Here is a 14,515-nt window from a genome sequence, read left to right on the forward strand (position 1 = left end):
AACAAATAAAAATAAGATACACTTATAAAAAAGATGCACTTTTTAAAAAAAGGATACAATTATAAAAGCAATAGTAATACTATAATATTTATAGTTTTAAAAAACACATAAGAACATTGCAGACATAGATCTCTTAAGATCAAAATAATAGTGAAAATGTTCAGTATACAAAACTGATCGTTGATGGAAAAACGTTCCGGTCAATAATGTGGCTGAATCCGGAGCCTTTTGGCCTGATGAAATCCCTCAGAAAACCGCCACCGTGGTTCTGTTAATGGGAGAGAGGAACTCCTTAATGCAGTGTCTACAGCAATGACGCTTAAGAGTATATCCGTACCCACATTCAGGTTTGCGTTATCCGGCGTAGATCCGTAGTGTAGACGGGGTCTTGGGTGCGGATTTTCTCTATAATACACAGAACAAGACTTATAAAACTACAGATATATTCCTGCTTGTGACTCAAATACGCGGTCTGATCGTTAATAACAAAACAGACCCGAATTTAGGCCACACCAAACACAACTAGCTGCTCGTAGCAGAGGTATTGATCACAGCAGTTAGTAGTACGAGCAGTTAGTAGTGTCTCCCAGCCAACGAATTTGATTCACAAGCAGGAATATATCTGTAGTTTTATAAGTCTTGTTCTGTGTGTTATAGAGAAAATCCGCACCCAAGACCCCGTCTACACTACAGATCTACGCCGGATAACGCAAACCTGAATGTGAGTACGGATATACTCTTAAGCGTCATTGCTGTAGACACTGCATTAAGGAGTTCCTCTCTCCCATTAACAGAACCACGGTGGCGGTTTTCTGAGGGATTTCATCAGGCCAAAAGGCTCCTGATTCAGCCACATTATTGACACGGAACGTTTTTTCCACCAACAATCAGTTTTGTATACTGAACATTTTCACTATTATTTTGATCTTAAAGTGATTGTCAATTTTGATGCTAAAATGCCTGTTTTTTAAAAAAATTATTAAAAACAGGGGCATTTTAATACATCAAAATTTACATTTCACTCCTGTTGAGGAAAAAAAACTTACCTTTTCATCTTCAGAGCAGCTCCAGCTTCCTCCGTCGTTGCAAGCCATTTCTGATGTCAGAAATGATGGATAGGTCATCCTCCAATCACGGCTTCCCCCCCCGGGGGAATCAGTGTCTGATTCAACGCTGTGATTGGAGGAAGCCGGATTCCTCATTTTAGACCCAAGAAGAGACTTTGCAACAACCGGAGGAAGCTGGAGCTGCTGTGAAGTTTTAAAAGGTACGTGTTTTAAAAACCGGGCACTCAGCATCAAAATTGACATTCACTTTAAGAGATCTCTGTCTGCAATGTTCTTATGTGTTTTAAAACTATAAATATTATAGTATTACTATTGCTTTTAAAATTGTATCCTTTTTTTATAAGTGTATCTTATTCTTATTTGTTATGCGGCCGCATATGTATCTTTGTATCAAAATTGTGAATTAAATACATTTTGACCTTTATGGGAGGATACATGTACTGACTACCCAGGTTGTCAAAGATCATCACAGTCAAATTTAGTTTTGTAGAACTTCACTCATTTTATATATATTCCACTCATTTATATCACATTATTGTCCTTTTGCACATTGCTAGAGTTCATTATTAGAAGCCCAAAATTAGTCGTATTTGCAAGACTCTATCACAATTGTAGTGTTTTAACATTAGTTGTTACATGGGATTTTGTTTCATTAAATGGATCCCTATTATATGATTATTATCGCTAAGATTTTTTTTATATTATTATTGATTTTTAGTACTAGTCACTTATATCCCCTCCCACCTTTAGCATTTTTTGCGCAATCAACTATCTTTTTTTCACTATTTTAATTTTGAGGAGTTCTTTTTGGGAGATCCTCTCTATTTGATTGTTTGTGTGGTCTTCTGCGCTGATCAAATTATTCTTTTGATAAAGTTGCAATAACCAATAAAATATTTATAAACGTAAAAAAATAAAATGTTTTATTTTTAAATTTCCAAATTTACACCACAATGACATACAAATTTACATTATTATTTTTTTTATATACACAAGAGGCATAGGGGCATATTTAACAATGTGCGAGCGAACATGATACAAAGTAGCGTATCTTGTCCGCTGCACATCGATAATTGCCGACAGCATACACTGTCTGCATTTATCATTGCACCAGCAGTTCTTGTGAATTGCTTGTGCAATGCCGCCCCTTGCAGATTCGCAGCCAATCGGCTGCTAGCAGAGGGTGTCATTCAACCCGATCGTATTCGATCGGATTGATTTCTGGGCGTGGCCTCAGAGAAGGCGGAAACATGGGGCATCAAGCTGCATACGGAGTTTGATAAATATGCCCCTTAGCCACAGGTCTGCTGTTCCATGCATACAAAACGAGAGGTGTGAGGCAGAGTGACATGGGGATAGTGTCAGAAAAGCAAAGAGAAGACGTATATAATGATGGGGACTGGTATGCAGAGGAGAAACCGAAACTTGCACACAAAATAATGATATGAATTTATACTAGGAGATGAAGTTCCTCACCAGTACATTTATGATATTAAAAGGAACATGAAACTTAAATTGTTATTTTCTGATTCAGACAGGACATTTAATTTTAAACAACTTTCCAATTTACTTCTCAATCTAATTCACTTCATTCTCTCTGTATCCTTAGTTGAAAAGCCTACCTAGGTAGGCTCAGGAGGAGCCAGCAATGCATTACTGAGAGCTAGCTGCTGATTGGTGACTGCACACAAATGCCTCGCTATTGGTTGACCAGATTTGTTTAGCTAGTGCACTGCTGCTTCTTTAGCAAAGTATAATTTGAGAAGGAAGCAAATTTGATAATATAATTGGAAATTTGTTTAAACATCACATGTTCTTTCTGAATCATGAAAGGAAAATTTTGGTCAATGTTTCTAACCCCCAAATATGAGGTTTGTTTATAGAGAGGTGTATATTTGGGTGCTCTGACAGAATGCAGATGAACAGAATGCTAAAGTATGTTCCGAGTTCGGCCGAGGGCAGATACGCTGCAGAGTGCTCTGTTCTAATCAGAGCCTTGGGCGCCGCAACCGCCTCTGGGAACCTAACCATGGGTCTCAGTCCGCACGTCTTGTAGTTCTCTGTCTGGGAAATACTCTATCGAAAGTATCTATCTTATCTATTTATCTTTCTAACCTATCTCGAATCTATCTTGTGGCCGGTCTGTTATCTGACAGCCACTTGTCTGTCGGCCAAATGTCCGTTGGCCAAATGTCCCTCGGCTAACAGTCCGGCCACTGAATATTTGTGTTCTGAGTAACATAACTTAAGTTTGTTCATTGTCACTGCGATTGAAAAAGGACAGCAATAAAAATAGCATAATCCTTCATTTAAAAACATCCTTCGTTAAAGGGATATGAACCCACATTTTTCTTTCTAATTTACTCCTATTATCAATTTTTCTTCATTCACTTGGTATCTTTATTTGAAAAAAGTAGGAATGCAAGCTTAGGAGCTTGCCCATTTTTGGTTCAGCACCTAGGTAGCACTACTTTTGGCCACCAAACAGCAAGGGCTACCCATATGCTGAACTAAAAATGGTGTGGAACCTAAGCTTACATTCCTGCTTTTTCAAATAAAGATACCAAGAGAACAAAGAAAAATTGATAATAGGAGTAAATTAGAAAGTTGCTTAAAATTACTGCTCTATCTGAATCATGAAAGAAAAAAATTTAAAGTGAAAGTAAATCCTAGCGTTTTAATTTATTTTGAAACAACTAAAGGGCACTTTCATTCATGAAGGTATAAGATACTTCATGTAGAAAACTCCTTTATTTGTTTTAACCGATCGCCGGCAGCCCACGGCTAAAAAAATGTTTGGCTAAGAGATGACGTTTTCACCTCTTAGCCAATAGCCGTGCGGTAAATCCAGTTCCCATGGGCGCCACGCTGGATTTACCACACGGCTATTGGCTAAGAGGTGAAAACGTCATCTCTTAGCCAAACATTTTTTTAGCCGTGGGCTGCTGTAGGAGCTAAGAACGGCGATCGGTTAAAACAAATAAAGGAGCTTTCTACATGAAGTATCTTATACCTCATGAATGAAAGTGCCCTTTATTTGTTTCAATAGTAAATTTGTAAAACGCTAGGATTTACTCTCACTTTAAGGGCAGTTTTCTACAACTCAGGCCACACAATCCTATAAGAATCATGGTTCATGGGATTACCTAGCCTGCAAGAATAGGTTAGTTGCCATAGCTACTGAGCAAGGGATCATATCAACGGTACTTTACAAATCATACACATCTTGCCTGTTAGTGGAACCTGAGACCTGGGGGCCAGTTTACTAAAGTGCGGACGGACATAATACGATGTAGCGGATCATGTCCGCCGCACATTGATAAATGCCGACAGCATACTCTGTCGGAATTTATCATTGCACAAGCAGTGAACTGGTGAACTGCTTGTGCAATGCCACCCCCTGTAGATTGGCCGTTAGCAGGGGGTTTTAATCAGCCAGATCGTATAGGATCGGGTGGATTGAAGACTGCAGCCTCAGAGGCAGCGGATCAGTTATGGATCAGCGGTCTTAAAGGTACACTGAACCCAAATATTTTCTTTCGTGATTCAGATAGAGCATGGAATTTTAAGCAACTTTCTAATTTACTTCTATTATCAAATTGTCTTCATTCTCTTGGTATCTTTATTTGAAATGCAAGAATGTAAGTTCAGACGCCGGCCCATTTTTGGTGAACAACCTGGGTTGTCCTTGCTTATTGGTGGATAAATTCATCCACCAATAAAAAAGTGCGGGCCAGAGTTCTGAACCAAAAAAAAAGCTTAGATGCCTTCTTTTTCAAATAAAGATAGCAAGAGAACAAAAAAAATGTGATAATAGGAGTAAATTCGAAAGTTGCTTAAAATCGCATGCTCTATCTGAATCATGAAAGAAAAAATTTGGGTTCAGTGTCCCTTTAAGACCGCTGCTTCATAACTACTGTTTCCGGCAAGCTTGAAGGCTCATGCGGAAACAGGGGCATCAAGCTCCATTCAGAGCTTGATCATTCGGCCCCATGGTGTTGGCCATTGGAATAGTCAGGGAATGTAGATATAAGAGATAAGAATGTGACTCAAGCACAGAAATAGTCCTAACACCTTTAGCAAAAAATAAATATATAAAACAATCCTGGGGGGTTAGATGGCAATGATATTGCATAAAAACAAGCAATAGTAAGTGCACCCCGCACATTTCCCATATTTGCTGAGTATTAACATAAATAACTCCAACAACTGCAAGTGGAAACTACACAAACTGCAAAAAGTATCCCCTTTTTAAGTTAATATGGATGTAGAACACTTGCCCCACTGAACAGTTATTGCAATATAATTGCATTGCGAATATTTCTGTAATGAGGTCATGAAAAAATACTTCAGTTGTGCTTCTGTAATGTCAGATCATTGGGTTTTAGCTCAGTTGCCATTGGCTACCACTTACTGCCAGACACAACATGCTGGCCCAGTGCTTCTGTTATTTAACATTGAACCTTGTTGCATTTTATTTTGCTAGTTTGGCGCAGAAATGCTTGTTATTTTGTAGTTGGTTCCAGTACTTGAGCAACTCATCAGGTTGAAATTCATGGGAAGTAATTATCTGGTTGTATTTACAGTCAGAATATGAAACTCTCCAGTGATTGAAGTCAGAGTCATTGGGTGGTGGCACAGGGTCAATATGTAGATTGGCAAGACAAATCCCAACATATACATCCTCAAGGTGTAACCTTTTTATACTTAAAGAGGTTTTAAATATTTTCTCTGCCAGATCTCCAGAGAAAACATAACCCGTTCCAGAACAAAAAATAGGGTACATGTCTTCTGGGTATAAATCCGGCGGCATGTACCACTTACTGTCTTTATTCCTATTGGGTGAGTAACCTCTCATTAAATACCCTGTAAAATAGTTTGTTTTTGGTGGCACATCTGGCATAAGTAGTTTTTTAATGAGATATTCAGTGTTAACAAACATATCACTGTCTGTCTTCATGACGTATGAAACGTGTGGACAATATGTGGCGACCCAGTTCATGCCCATAAGTGTTTTTAGAGTCAAATTGTAGTAGTTGTCTATGTAGGATTGCTGAATGATGTCATGGTGATGTTTGCTTTCTTCCTTTATAGAATGTTCTGCATCACCATTTTTGTGTGTGTCTCTACCAAGCAGAAATAACCGTACAATCTGTAGTCCTGGCAAAAGGGTTTCATTGCCCCATGTTTTTCTGATAGCTTGGCGGGCATATGATTGTCCTGGTGAAACAGCTACAAGTAAAACTAAAAATGGATTTATCCCTTTACATTTCTCAGGCTCATTAATAATGTAATTGTAGACAATCGGATTTCTCTGACTATCCTGAAATGCATCGGACAAATGTTCCAACTCAGGTTCTGTTTGGGCCATGGGCATGGTGCGTTTAATCATTTTCCATAGGGCCCATATCATGGGTAGACTATTTTTCGAGTGATAATGGTTTACTGTTCCAGCTGAAGGATGGCCACCACTAACCATGCTGCTCAGTACCCAGCTGTGATTATTAAACATCAAAAACACACACACTAGAAGAACCAGAGACACAAATCCCATTACAGTGGTTTGGACCACAAAGCACTTGGAATTGCGCTTCAAACAGAGATGGCAGCAGTGGCGTCTTCTCCAAAACAGCATTGCTGAAGTTACTTCTATCTGCACTGCAGTATCACTGTGTCATTAATGTCTCAGTTCTTCCGCTGTAATCATTATAAGGCCTCCATATTGTGACTTTTATGTCCGGAAATGCTACCTAAAAAGGCAAAAAAAAACAAGTCTTAGGTCTATCCTCATTCTTTTAGTTAGTCCGTCACTTGCAAGTCTTAGAGGCCCTGTACACACCACATTTCAAGTTTAAATATTTATAGCTAGATACAAATAACATTAGTAAAAATAATTCTATCAGATAAAGGTTTTCAGTATTAAAACAATGATGGGTTACAAGCTAGTTCTTTATGCACGTGTACTACATTTCATACTCAATTAGAGCAAACACTTTCCAGAGTACTTCTATTATTTAATTTGCTTCCTTCTTTTGGTATCCTTTGTTGAAAAGCATACCTACATAGTCTCAGGAGCAGCAATGCACTACTGAGAGCTAACTGCTGATTGGTGGATGCATATAAAGGGAGTGCAGAATTATTAGGCAAATGAGTATTTTGACCACATCATCCTCTTTATGCATGTTGTCTTACTCCAAGCTGTATAGGCTCGAAAGCCTACTACCAATTAAGCATATTAGGTGATGTGCATCTCTGTAATAAGAAGGGGTGTGGTCTAATGACATCAACACCCTATATCAGGTGTGCATAATTATTAGGCAACTTCCTTTCCTTTGGCAAAATGGGTCAAAAGAAGGACTTGACAGGCTCAGAAAAGTCAAAAATAGTGAGATATCTTGCAGAGGGATGCAGCACTCTTAAAATTGCAAAGCTTCTGAAGCGTGATCATCGAACAATCAAGTGTTTCATTCAAAATAGTCAACAGGGTCGCAAGAAGCGTGTGGAAAAACCAAGGCGCAAAATAACTGCGCATGAACTGAGAAAAGTCAAGCGTGCAGCTGCCAAGATGCCACTTGCCACCAGTACCACCACTTAACAAGACACACAACCTGAAACGTCAAGACTGGGCCAAGAAATATCTCAAGACTGATTTTTCTAAGGTTTTATGGACTGATGAAATGAGAGTGAGTCTTGATGGGCCAGATGGATTGGCCCGTGGCTGGATTGGTAAAGGGCAGAGAGCTCCAGTCCGACTCAGACGCCAGCAAGGTGGAGGTGGAGTACTGGTTTGGGCTGGTATCATCAAAGATGAGCTTGTGGGGCCTTTTCGGGTTGAGGATGGAGTCAAGCTCAACTCCCAGTCCTGCTGCCAGTTTCTGGAAGACACCTTCTTCAAGCAGTGGTACAGGAAGAAGTCTGCATCCTTCAAGAAAAACATGATTTTCATGCAGGACAATGCTCCATCACACGCGTCCAAGTACTCCACAGCGTGGCTGGCAAGAAAGGGTATAAAAGAAGAAAATCTAATGACATGGCCTCCTTGTTCACCTGATCTGAACCCCATTGAGAACCTGTGGTCCATCATCAAATGTGAGATTTACAAGGAGGGAAAACAGTACACCTCTCTGAACAGTGTCTGGGAGGCTGTGGTTGCTGCTACACGCAATGTTGATGGTGAACAGATCAAAACGCTGACATAATCCATGGATGGCAGGCTTTTGAGTGTCCTTGCAAAGAAAGGTGGCTATATTGGTCACTGATTTGTTTTTGTTTTGTTTTTGAATGTCAGAAATGTATATTTGTGAATGTTGAGATGTTATATTGGTTTCACTGGTAAAAATAAATAATTGAAATGGGTATATATTTGTTTTTTGTTAAGTTGCCTAATAATTATGCACAGTAATAGTCACCTGCACACACAGATATCCCCCTAAAATAGCTATAACTAAAAACAAACTAAAAACTACTTCCAAAACTATTCAGCTTTGATATTAATGAGTTTTTTGGGTTCATTGAGAACATGGTTGTTGTTCAATAATAAAATAATCCTCAAAAATACAACTTGCCTAATAATTCTGCACTCCCTGTATATGCCTACTGTCATTAGCTAACTTGATGTGTTCACCTAGTTCCCAGTAGTGCATTGTTCCTCCCTCAACAAAGGATAACAAGAGAATGAAGCAAATGTGCTAATAGGATTTAATGCCCTTTAATTTGCAATTTACACACATGATACAGGGGGTTGGCAAATAAAAGAAACGTCAAATTTATCAGAAAAAAATCTACTGGTCATTTTAAATTCAAGTAAGTACTATTGCATTACCGTGTGGGCTATCCGGCTGGGCGCCAGCTGGCCTGCACGACTGTTTGCTAAAAGGTGGAAACGTCACCTCTCAGCAAAATAGCTGAGCAGCTCAGTGCGGCGAACGCTTCAAACAAATAAAGGAACTTTCTGCATGAAGTATTTTATAGTTAATCAATGAAAGTCCCCTTTATTTGTTTCACAAACGCTAGGATTTACCATCACTTTAAGGTACAAGGAAGGCGCCCCACCAGTGTCCCTTTTGACATCCGCCTGCCTTGAACCCCCCTTGCGGGGTCAAAAAAGATAGTGAAGATGTGTGAATTACAGTGCATTGTATATATGTCTGACGCGGTGACTCGATGCAGTCTGAGAAGATTTATCCTGTTACATCGGGCTTTACCCACAGTCGCTAGGGTAATGCTAGGATTACCCAATTTCAGACTTTACCCACAACACACGTATATGTATAGCACTGATATAAAAGTGCTCTGTATTTGTTAATATTTCCCTTTCTTGCTTGTAGGTGTATATTGCCTGGCGACTAAATAATACCAGGATGTGGCTTGTGCAATTAACAATTTCCTAAAAAGCATTTTATTATTGACATTTTGTAGACATTAAAACACTTAAAGGGACACTGAACCCAAATTTTTTCAGGACACACGTTAATAATAGACTGTTTCCTGCTTTATTTAAAAATCATGACATTTGTGCCCAACTTAAATACTGTACAAATGTGCCAGAATCTTCATATATTATTGCAATTAAAGGGACACTGAACCCAAAATTTTTCTTTCATGATTCAGATAGAGCATGCCATTTTAATCAACTTTCTAATTTACTCCTATTATCAATTTTTCTTTATTCTCTTTGTATCTTTATTTGAAATGCAAGAATGTAAGTTTAGATGTCGGCCCATTTTTGGTGAACAACCTAGGTTGTCCTTGCTGATTGGTGGATAAATTCATCCACCAATCAAAAACTGCTGTCCAGAGTACTAAACCAAGAAAAAAGCTTAGATGCCTTCTTTTTCAAATAAAGATAGCAAAAGAACGAAGAAACATTGCTAATAGGAGTAAATTAGAAAGTTGCTTAAAATGTCATGGTCTATCTGAATCACAAAAGAAAACATTTGGGTTCAGTGTCCCTTTAATTGCAATAATATATGAAGATTCTGGCACATTTGTATTTAAGTTGGGCACAAATTTCATAATTTTTAAATAAAGCAGGAAACAGTTCTGTTTATTAACGTGTGTCCTGAGCAAGAGCACAACCTTTACAATACACTTTGTGCTAGATTACAAGTGGCGCAGTATTTTTTGCGTAAGTGAAAACTCTCCTAGGATTTTCATTTTCAGTTATTAGACAGTGTTAATATGAGTATAACTGTACTGTGCATTGTATTGTTATTAGACAGTGTTAATATGAGTGTGACTGTACTGTGCATTGTATTGTTATTAGACAGTGTTAATATGAGTGTAACTGTACTGTGTAATGTATATTTATTAGATGGTGTTACTATGAGTGTAACTGTACTGTGTAATGTATATTTATTAGATGGTGTTACTATGAGTGTAACTGTACTGTGTAATGTATATTTATTAGATGGTGTTACTATGAGTGCAACTGTACTGTGTAATGTATATTTATTAGATAGTGTTATTATGAGTGTAACTGTACTGTGTAATGTATATTTATTAGATAGTGTTATTATGTGTGTAACTGTATTGTGTAATGTATATTTATTAGATAGTGTTATTATAAGTGTAACTGTACTGTGTAATGTATTGTTATTAGATAGTGTTATTATGTGTGTAACTGTACTGTGTAATGTATATTTATTAGATAGTATTATTATGTGTGTAACTGTACTGTGTAATGTATATTTATTAGATAGTGTTATGTGTGTAACTGTACTGTGTAATGTATATTTATTAGACAGTGTTAATATGAGTGTAACTGTACTGTGTAATGTATATTTATTAGATGGTGTTACTATGAGTGTAACTGTACTGTGTAATTTAAATTTATTAGATGGTGTTACTATGAGTGTAACTGTACTGTGTAATGTGTATTTATTAAACAGTGTTAATATGAGTGTAACTGTACTGTGTAATTTATATTTATTAAACAGTGTTAATATGAGTGTAACTGTACTGTGTAATGTATATTTATTAGATGGTGTTATTATGTGTGTAACTGTACTGTGTAATGTATATTTATTAGACAGTGTTAATATGAGTGTAACTGTACTGTGTAATGTATATTTATTAAACAGTGTTAATATGAGTGTAACTGTACTGTGTAATGTATATTTATTAGATGGTGTTATTATGTGTGTAACTGTACTGTGTAATGTATATTTATTAGACAGTGTTAATATGAGTGTAACTGTACTGTGTAATGTATTGTTATTAGACAGTGTTATTATAAGTGTAACTGTACTGTGTAATGTATATTTATTAGATGGTGTTATTATGTGTGTAACTGTACTGTGTAATGTATTGTAATTAGACAGTGTTATTATAAGTGTAAGTGTACTGTGTAATGTATATTTATTAGATTGTGTTATTATGTGTGTAACTGTACTGTGTAATGAATTGTTATTAGACAGTGTTAATATGAGTGTAACTGTACTGTGTAATGTATTGTTATTAGACAGTGTTAATATGAGTGTAACTGTACTGTGTATTGTATTGTTATTAGATAGTGTTAATATGAGTGTAACTGTACTGTGTAATGTATTGTTATTAGACAGTGTTAATATGAGTGTAACTGTACTGTGTAATATATTGTTATTAGACAGTGTTAATATGAGTATAACTGTACTGTGTAATGTATTGTTATTAGACAGTGTTAATATGTGTGTAACTGTACATTGTATTGTTATTAGACAGTGTTAATATGAGTATAACTGTACTGTGTAATGTATTGTTATAAGACAGTGTTAATATGTGTGTAACTGTACTGTGTAATGCATATTTATTAGACGGTGTTATTATGAGTGTAACTGTACTGTGTAATGTATATATATTAGAAAGTGTTATTATGTGTGTAACTGTACTGTGTAATGTATATTTATTAGACGGTGTTATTATGAGTGTAACTGTACTGTGTAATGTATATATATTAGAAAGTGTTATTATGTGTGTAACTGTACTGTGTAATGTATATATATTAGAAAGTGTTATTATGTGTGTAACTGTACTGTGTAATGTATTGTTATTAGACAGTGTTAATATGAGTGTAACTGAACTGTGTAATGTATATTTATTAGACATTGTTAATATGAGTATAACTGTACTGTGTAATGTATATTTATTAGACGGTGTTATTATGTGTGTAACTGTACTGTGTAATGTATATTTATTAGACAGTGTTAATATGAGTATAACTGTACTGTGTAATGTATATTTATTAGACAGTGTTAATATGTGTGTAACTGTACTGTGTAATGTATATTTATTAGATAGTGTTAATATGAGTATTACTGTACTTTGTGATGTATTTTTTAAGTGTTTTGTGCAACTTTTTAGTTTTGGAAAACCGTTAACCACAGCTCTGAGATCGCGGTAAGGATTGAAGCGTAAAGGGCGATTATGCTCCACTTGTAATATCAGTGAAATGAAAATGGCTTGCAAATACACAATTACGCTAGCGCAAAACCGTTTGCGCCTCACTTGTAATCTGGCCCTTTGTGTACAGCCAAGATATGCCATTCTAATAGGGCCAAGCTTGATTTTATGGTTTTGACAATTCAAAATTAATTAATTTCATAATTCAAATTGTGCACAATCATTTTATATGCACAATATCTGAGGCACCATCTCCTACTGAGCATAAGTATAAGTTCACTGTATATATATATATATAGAGTATATGTGTTTTGTTATTGGCTGATGGCTGTCACATGATACAGTTATATGCACACTTTCTGAGGTACCAGCTCCTACTGAGCATGTGTAACAATTCACTGTATATACATATATGCGTTTTGCGATTGGCTGATAGCTATCACGATACAGGGGACAAGTAAAATGGAAGTAGTAACTTTGTCAGAAAACTAAAGCTACTACTCATTTGAAATTCAGACCAAGAGTTTTAGCATTGCCTTTGTTGATTATGCAATTCTACTGTATTTAATGGTTGTGTTAAAGGAGGAAATGAGAATATATCAATGGAAGTCACATAACTTTATATGGCGTTTATACTTTACGGTGTTTAAAATGTTTCTATTTTGTTGTTTGTTATCAAAATAACATAGGAAATTTATTGGTGCTAAAAATTTGAGGAACCTGTAAGCGTAATCATTTTTGTGGGAATTTAAAATCTGTGTGTGTGTGCACAAGCGCACCATTTGTAGAGAACATAAAACGTTGTGTCTCTGGCGCCTACAATATAGAGTTGCAGAGTGGATAAGCGTGTACGTTTTATATGGAACTGAAGTTGCTATTGCTGTTTGCCAAGAAACTTTATGGGCTGTTTGTAATCCCTTGAGTGATATGGTAAATCCTGCAAGTACGGACAAATAACGTTTTTCTTGGACTTTGGATCTATTTCCTCTGTATAAGAGATAACACATATGTTTTTAAGATATCATACTTGTGTATTTTATAATGTGGATCCTTAATGACCTTTTTAAGATCGATAAAAGCTGTAGATGTAGTAGTAGATGCAAAGAAATAAGGAATCAGTATATATATATATATATATAAGTATATATATATATATATATATATAGATATATATATAAATATATAGATAGATAGATAGATAGATAGATAGTGTACCAAAAAAACATCAGATATACGTAGAAATATATATTTATAAATAAATAGAACATATTCTGCTATGTGAGGAACATTGGAATGTGAAATATTAATATTTTCATGTCAGGTAAGCACACTTGAGAATATGTGATCGGGTTTGCGCATGAGTAGGCTGTTATTTTTTTTCCTACTTTTCATGCTTCATTGACGTCTATGGGGGAATATGTTAATTTTCAAAGTTTAGCTTTTTGGGCATTATAGCCTGTGCGAAAACTTTTTACTTTCAACTTGTAATACATGCGCTACCTGACACACACTGTAGTGAGTAAGGGTGTTAGGGTTTTTTCCACTATTCACACTCCATTGAAATCTGTGGGAGAATACATTAACGTGGTTGCGATATTCCAAGTTCGGATTTTTGTGCGTGTTGAGTTAGCGCTTGTGCGAAAACTTTTTACTTTACGCTTGTAATATGTGCACTACTTGACACGTGCAAAAAACTAACTTCTAGCGGAGTTAACATGCAAACGGAGCAATAAATAGCGCTTCACTCTTAATCTAGCACTAAATATTCACGTCTGTTTTATTATGTTAAGCCACCTCACTGAATAGAACAATAATTATATAAGCAATCTTTCAGACATGAAAAAGGAGATGATGGTGGGCATTTTGAGGTGTTCTGGGGCAGAAAGCCGAGATTGCCCTAATGTAGCATCTCGGCTCGTGGTCGTGTCTCGCTATACCAAAGCTGACGAAGTTATCTCTTTTTTATTTGTATGTTCTTGAACCTTCTTCATGCTTTTTCTTTTGCATTCAAGGTGACGGTTTTATAGAAGTTGTTTTAATTTGCTTTTGTAATTAATTGAAGTAATATT

The 14,515-nt window shown here is 36.3% G+C and overlaps 1 protein-coding gene across 3 annotated transcripts in view; it reads right to left on the minus strand.

Annotated features, from left to right (window-relative positions):
- Positions 1–4,917: 4,917 nt before the first annotated feature.
- LOC128641256 (beta-1,3-galactosyltransferase 2) overlaps positions 4,918–14,515 on the minus strand; it is a 104,191-nt gene continuing 94,593 nt past the window's right edge. For all 3 annotated transcript variants that reach the window (XM_053693847.1, XM_053693846.1, XM_053693845.1), the window contains one exon: positions 4,918–6,817. In XM_053693847.1, coding sequence (XP_053549822.1) covers positions 5,542–6,702 — 1,161 coding nt within the window. In that variant the 5' untranslated portion in view covers positions 6,703–6,817 and the 3' untranslated portion in view covers positions 4,918–5,541. The remainder of the gene's footprint in view (positions 6,818–14,515) is intronic.

Source organism: Bombina bombina, chromosome 10 (assembly GCF_027579735.1).
Source record: "Bombina bombina isolate aBomBom1 chromosome 10, aBomBom1.pri, whole genome shotgun sequence".
Lineage (NCBI taxonomy): Eukaryota > Metazoa > Chordata > Amphibia > Anura > Bombinatoridae > Bombina > Bombina bombina.